Below are 7,366 nucleotides of genomic sequence, written 5' to 3' on the forward strand. Positions count from 1 at the left end.
CTTTGGGAAAAGACTGTGTGGGGCATAACCTTCACAAACCAAATTTAAAAATATTTGGTTTGTTTTTGTTTACAAATAGTAGCATTTGATTGATATAGAAAACCAAGATAAGTTTTTCCATTAATCATCACTGGCAAAAAGATTTCCACCAAAAAAGTGTAATCAAGTTTTTTGTTTGTTAAAGTCAAGCCTGAACAGAAGGTAGCTCACTCACAAAAATATTACCACTGCCAAAGCTAAATAATACTCCCTTTGTTCACTTATTTTACTTGTCCATGATAACTTTGCACACCCCTTGAAGAAATATAAATAAAGTGCAAATTTGATCATGATACCCATATTAATTGATCACGCCTATAAATGGACAGAGGGAGTATTGATCAAGCCTATAAATGGAGAACAATTAAGCAGCATTGTAGAAATGAATACTAGAGTCATCAGTAAACGACCAGTAACAATCTGCAAATCAAGGAAATTAATTCCGTCTCACACAATATCGCGCAGTTTAGAAAGGTCGTAAAATCTACTATATTACAGTCTTGACATGGTTCAATAACACAGAAATCTTTTAATGTAAGCAGAGCAGCAGACTTTTCAAGGCTTTAAGACACCCAACTGTGGACCGTGCAGCTCAAACACAGCATGATGGCACCCTCAATCACAGATGACTCCAATAATCTTACCTGTAATAAAAGCAGGGGAAAATATTTAACAAAACGATCAACATTGAAAAATATACGACAAGCCACAGAAGTAAGACCTGGACAAACTTCGGCTACGGCTCCGACTCCGGCTTGGGCTTCTGCTGGGAGTGCGTCTTTTGGGGCTTTTACTCAATTGTTTTGAGCGCTGTAATTAACCCAGTCATAATATAAAGCAATAATTATGCAGACAAAGAGAGAGAGTACACTTTCAAAAGGTCAGGTAACTGGCAAGCACAAAAAAAAAAGACAAGGCGGATGATCCCAATATGTATGAATTTTGAGGTATTCCGTTTACTTCAAAGCATAGATTTGACTTACAGATGGTGCTGGCGATCTGGACCTTGATGGAGATCTGCAAAATTTCCAGAAAGAACTTAATTTAATATTCCAGTCCCGCCACTTAACAAGTTCCCTCCAATTGCCTTGATTTCACTTCCACCTCAGCATGACCATAATGAAAGTAGCATTTTGGCAGAATCCAGGGTGGAAAATATGGCAATGTATGAAGCAATGCAAGTTACATCATTAAGACTAAGTGATATTTTAAATTTGTGCAGTCAAAGAGACCAATTAGCAGGATACCAAAAGAATGAACTAGTCTTTATTTCGCTTTGTTAGAATATGCTTCCACCAAATAATAGGTGGTGATCCAAATTCAGGTGGCAGTTAGTTCCCCAGTCCAGCTCCACCATAGAATCCATGATCTTCATGATCCCAATCTAGCACTCATGGAACATTTCACGATGCTCATTAGAATAGAGACATCATAAAAAGACCCAAAGCTGCCATCTAGAAAACATCGTACCTCCACAACCAAAAGAGTTGCAGGCAAGACCATTATCCACTCAAGATCCTAATATGCAATCCACAAACCGCCGCACATATCCAAAATCTAGAAAAACAAACAAGGTGACTTTTCATACTTATAAAAGAAATGATAAAAAAAGGACACCTTGATAAGGCAGTACGTTTTCCCTACAATACAGTTCCAAAAATAATTAAAGCAAATGAGTCAATTCTCCCCTTAAAACACTAAACTTTACTTCTTTTTTGCTCAGTCCTAAACCTTTCCAATTTCTAATTTTGTTTCAACAGACATGCACTATCTAGGTGACCAGTTTCTACTAAATGGTTAGAGATTGATCAGCAAACATAGTTGGAAAATCCTGAAATAACAGGAAACAAATGAATATGAATTCTTTATCATAGGGGAAAGAAAAATCAGAAGAAGAAAAAACAAAGTGAGGAGAAACCATAATTCTCATAATCATTTGGTTCATTCTACTGGTTTGGTAATGCCATTGCAAGTTCTAAACCCCTTAAATCCTGCCTGAAGCAGAAGTAAATAACATAAATGTAACTATACATTGTCCCTCCGGAGTAAGTAGAACTACACATCACCAAACTAGATTGCCTCCAGAAAATCGCAAAATTGTGGCCTACAGCTTACCATGCACCTATTGTACCACACTTTGACAAATTACCAGAAGATTGTGTTGAAGGGACAATATAATTCAAACAATGAAAATTGGATTTGGCAGTTTTATGCATGATATATGAGATAACAGCTTCTCATTGCTATATTTTTTCGAAAGAAAAAGGAGAAAGCATTGAGGACCAGTTAAACAAAGAAGACTAAAGCACCCAAGAGTCTATATCATTTCCAGGTGAGCTTTGCAGCGAGCACATCAAACTAACAATAAGATAGAAGATAAAAGGCAAAGTAAGTCAACTGCAAGAGCATTTTAGATTAAAAGATCCTACATCAACGACAATTCCAGTGCAAAAGAACTTGAGAAATTGAAAGAATAAAAAGATTTGCAGTTTATGTAAATATTAATCTTGTACTATGTTATGCTGTTATACCCATCCCGCCACAAGAACAGAAAGGGAAAGCAGAATATTACCTTGAGACAGAACGTCCCTTTGACGCAGAATGCGACCGAGAAGACACGGACCTTGAACGAGATCTTGAGCGCTTTGAAGATTTAACTTTAGGAGATTTGCTGCTAAGACAGATATCAATAAGGCCCTATCTGCATTAAAGTAAAACCACTAGTCCAGACATATATGTGTAATGTGTTGGACCTTTTGCCCTTGCTACGACTTCTACTTCGGCTACGGCTTCGACTAACACTCTTTCCTCTGGAGTAAGAACGGCTTCGACTGCGGCTGCGGCTTCGACTGCGGTCATATTCCTTAACCTACAAGACGATGGAGGTTTTTAGAATACCAAATGAAGGCATCAACATGATAGTTGAAGCAATTGAAATATGTTTGCGTCATACTCGAATTGTCGCACGAGAAAAGGCATTCCGAAACTCAGAGTCATCAAGCTTTTTGATCTATACACATGAAAGGATAATGTTAGCTGCACCTCTATGTTGTATAAGAGTAAAATCAAATATGAGGGAAAGAAGAGAAGGTGGCTTACGGCATATTTCATGTCATCGTAGTTTGTATAATCAATAATACCAGTGGTGCCTGAAAGTCCAAACAAATTTGTCGACATCACAATAACTTATGGAAACAAAAATGACAAAAGTAATATGAAGATCAAGATGCTTCCTACAGGGTGTACATAAGCATTGTGCACTTACAAATAAAGGCAAAGAATGATTCTGTGCGCCAATATGGGATCAGAAATGTTTCCGGAAGACTTCAATTACAATAGTTTTCAGTAAACATGGATTAGAAAATTTTATGGTGAAGTTTAACAGGAAACTAAAAAAAACTGTTCCTTAAAACAAAATCTGTCTTATGCAAATCGCACCAAAATGTTTACTGTAACCAAAAAGAATCAAAAACTATATTAAAAAAAGATTCAAAAAAACAAGTTTTCTCGGAAACTAACACAAATGTCCTCAAAGAACATCTCCTCAAAAAATGATACAATAACATAACATTTCCCAAGATTGTTTCCTAAACATTTTTCTAAAAACTACACCAAACCAAATCCAAACTCCATCAAATATGAAAAGGGCATAACCAAAAAACATATTGAATGATTGGAAGACCGGTAGAATTACAAATATGAATCTATTTTTTAAAAAATCTACCGCGAGATCAAATTAAATACATTCCAAGATATATAAGCTGAAAATAAGTTCCAAAATTATGGCTAGAAGTCCAGCTCTTAGCTTTCCTTAATAATGGTTAGAATAAGCTTTGCCACCTAAAGATCATTCAAACTGGTCAAACTACGTCATTATGCTAGATTTCTGCCAAAAAGATTGAAAATGACGGCTTCATCAAATATGATTTGCCTCAACTTAATTTCTATACCCTTAAAAAATAAAAAATGGACCCTCCAATATGACATGTTCTGTACATAATTAGTAAAAGTAGAAATAGATCATAAAGGAGAAAATTGCATATCCAGACAACCTATAAAGAGCGTGGGCTCATTTTGGCACACTGGGTTAGCCTCTAGTCAAAGACTCCAAACAGCTGTACCAAAACAAAATTTAAAAAAGAGACGGGAGAAAAACTCCCAAGCAAAACACTATACAAGCTAATGGGTCATCAGGTGCATCAGTTAGCCTGAATAAATTTACCCAACCATCCATCATTAGGCAGCAACGTCCATAACCAGCTTTTAATTTGTCTTAAGGGATGATATTGTCCCCAGAAGAGATGGGGTAATCAATAGGATCGTAGTCAATTAACAAGAAAATTGTATTAGAAGAGCAAAGGAGGATAATATATGGGCAAGGGGAAGATATTTTTAGATGGGAAGACAAACAAAAATAAACATCTTTCTTCGTCTTTTTCACTATTTCTTCCCGAGAACGGAATGTATCTCGCCCTCGCCCAGCCACCCACCGATGATGCCCTAACACCTACAGGTTTTTGACCCACCCCCTCCCTCAAGCTTGCATGCTGGTTACCCCACCCCGCCCTCGAGGAACCATAACCCAACTAACTTGTGCTTCTTTCCTCTCACTGTTTCTTTTATATCTTTAGTTTGCCATCTTTCCTCCCAATTTATTGTTCCACCTGCATTTTCCCCTCTCCAGTTTGTCATGACCTTATCCTTTTTTCATCAAGTAATATTATTATTAATATGTCGATGATTTTTTGCTCTATATTTTTCTGAAGAGTTGATTTCTCCTCTATTATTTTCCTTCCATAAACAATTTTGAAGACAAAGGAAGACCTATCAGCTAATATAAGAGGAATCAAAAGCAAGAAACTTGAGAACCCAAATTATGAATGATAGATCTCTTCTCTGTATTTTACTATTTTTCCAAGTTTATCGGAAATCGCAGGGATGAACCCACAGTTATTACCAAAGTTATACACACAGAAAGAATGACAGCAATAAGCAATAATAGACTTGCCCCCTTAATATACTACCTGATTATAAGCTCATTACTTTATGATACAAGGAAAAGTTTATCCTTAACTATTGCTATGACAGGTCAACCACGATGAGCAAGAAGAGGAATAGTGTGTTACTGTAAATTCTCCATCTTTTGGTATAGAGTTTGGGTCTTTTTCCAAATCACCAGTACAATTGTTGTGTACCATTGTAGGCTCACATCAGAAACTTATTGTTTTGAGTGTTATTGTAGGTTCCCATTCCACATGGAGGAGTTCGGTAGGCTAGACAGTTAAACCATTATACCAGTTCAAACTTCAAAGAGAACAAATAAATCTAGCTTTAGCTGCTTAAAATCTTACCACTCCCGTCACGGAAAACTTGGGAGAAACAAACATCCCCAGCTCGACGCATGTGATCCTACATAAGAAATAAAGGTTACCAATATTCAGAAATTACAGAATAATTTTGAGGAGGAAAAGGAGGATCACTTTCTTGGTATGTCCCTATTATTCACAACTCAAAGACACCGACTAACCTTGAGATCCTGCCACGATGCTGAATGGGGTAATCCTGTAACTAACACTGAAAACCAACAAAACATATCAAAACATAAAAAAGATATAAAATGTATTACAATGTACAAAGCACATAAAGACACACCTCGATAATCAGAACGTCTGGACACTCCTCCACCACGCTGACCACGACCGCCGCCGCCGCCGCCGCCACCACCATAACGATCATTTGATGATGAGTTACCACGCCCGCCATGTGCAAGCTCAACCTGTCAATATGAGCAATTGTAATAGAATCAACATCCAACGAGGAAAAAACTAGTAACCCTGTCTAGACTATATGCTACTATAAGTTTGACTGACCCGCAGACGGTGCCCATCAAAATCATAGCCATCACGACCACGAATGGCATCTTCAGCATCGCGAGCTTCTTCAAACTATTAAAGTTTGCCGCCAATATAAAGGTCAGAATAGCTTTAAAAGACGCAGAGCAGCTGATCTAATGAAATCCATCAGAACCAAGGCAGCTCCAACTCACCTCAACAAAAGCATAACCAGGGGGTCTTGGTGGAATTTTCAGCTCAATATGTGCGATCGGTCCATACTGCACTCACACATCAAATTGTTTATAAATTTCTAAGAGTTGAAATCTGATAAATTGTGACAGAACAATTACACATGCACACAAGCCTTACAAAAGATACTCCAATAAATTAACGATACACCTCAATCCCAAACTAGTTGGTTTTGGCTATATCCATTCCACTCCGTTTGGACCCATTTCACTCATAAACTTAATTTTACTTTATTGTTTTCCTTTTCGTATTTAAGCATTATGAAATGATATCCAAGTATGTAGCAAGCCATCTAGAGTATAGGAACCTTGTAAAACAGATCTTCCACTTCACGCTCACGAACATCACCAGGAAGATTGCCAACATAAAGTGTCCTACTCGACCGACTCATTGTTCCTGAAAAAGACAACTACATTCACAGTAAAACCAAAAATGAGTCACACGCCCACAAAACAAAAAAGCTTGATCAACAAGAACAAGAAACAAGCACCTCTTGCAGCTAATGAAAACAACAATAACTTAAGACAGTTCATACATTATCTCTAGGGGCAAAAAGGGAAATGAAAAAACTTCAACTCTAGTAATTATTCTGTTGCAAAGCCAAAATCCGTCACAAAAACGTAGGTTGATCAACAAGAACAATAAAGAAAGCAACTTTGCACAATTTTACTGACATTAATTTATACAACCCAGACATTTTTGCATTGACAAGTAGGGGAAATGGAAACAGAGAAAAAAAAAAGAACTATCATTTACAAGATGTAATGTTGATTATATCAATTAAAGCGGAAAAAAAAGCGATTTATGTAACCTCCATTAGAGAACATACCTGGGAAGATCGAGAGCAGAGAGCGTAGAAGAGGAAATTTTGAAGATTAGGGTTTTAAGAAATAAAGTCGGGCGGGATATAGTGAAGCAAGCAACGTGATCCTCATTTTGCAAATCACTCCTGTATGATTATCTTTTAACAGTTCGACCCTTAAAGTAATTCTTTTTAACTAACTGTCTGGGCAAGTAGTTTTTGGAAAAAATTTGAAGAACTTTTGGAAACTAGTGTTTGTTTATATAATTTGTCATTGCTTGGCAAATATATTTGGCAAAAATCTCAAGTTTTAGAAAAAATTAGAACTTGGGAACTTGGAAGTTTTAAAAATTATCCCAAATTTTTATATTTTATAAAAACACCCATCATTTATTAATTCGAACTAAATATTTATCTACTAACTTACTCCATTGTTTCGTCT

The 7,366-nt window shown here is 36.6% G+C and overlaps 1 protein-coding gene across 4 annotated transcripts; it reads right to left on the bottom strand.

The window, feature by feature from the left end:
* Positions 1-441: 441 nt before the first annotated feature.
* On the bottom strand, positions 442-7,082 carry LOC129882941 (serine/arginine-rich-splicing factor SR34-like). Of its 4 annotated transcripts, XR_008765849.1 has the most exons (15): positions 6,952-7,082; positions 6,430-6,531; positions 6,086-6,151; positions 5,910-5,984; positions 5,692-5,815; positions 5,567-5,613; positions 5,391-5,448; positions 3,139-3,188; positions 2,993-3,049; positions 2,793-2,908; positions 2,612-2,710; positions 1,510-1,596; positions 1,023-1,423; positions 761-849; positions 442-683 (listed from the first exon to the last, which is right to left on the bottom strand). XR_008765849.1 is itself a non-coding variant. In XM_055957451.1 (14 exons), the coding sequence occupies exons 2-14, from the start codon at positions 6,511-6,513 to the stop codon at positions 680-682; spliced, it is 903 nt and encodes a 300-aa protein (XP_055813426.1). In that variant the 5' UTR covers positions 6,514-6,531; positions 6,952-7,082; the 3' UTR covers positions 442-679. The 4 variants fall into 4 exon arrangements, 2 of the variants coding, with proteins under 2 accessions (XP_055813426.1, XP_055813427.1); XR_008765848.1 differs by having other exon boundaries at positions 1,023-1,596; XM_055957451.1 differs by lacking the exon at positions 1,510-1,596 and having other exon boundaries at positions 1,023-1,056.
* Positions 7,083-7,366: the final 284 nt, after the last annotated feature.

Source organism: Solanum dulcamara, chromosome 3, assembly GCF_947179165.1.
Source record: "Solanum dulcamara chromosome 3, daSolDulc1.2, whole genome shotgun sequence".
In the NCBI taxonomy this organism is placed as follows: Eukaryota; Viridiplantae; Streptophyta; class Magnoliopsida; order Solanales; family Solanaceae; genus Solanum; species Solanum dulcamara.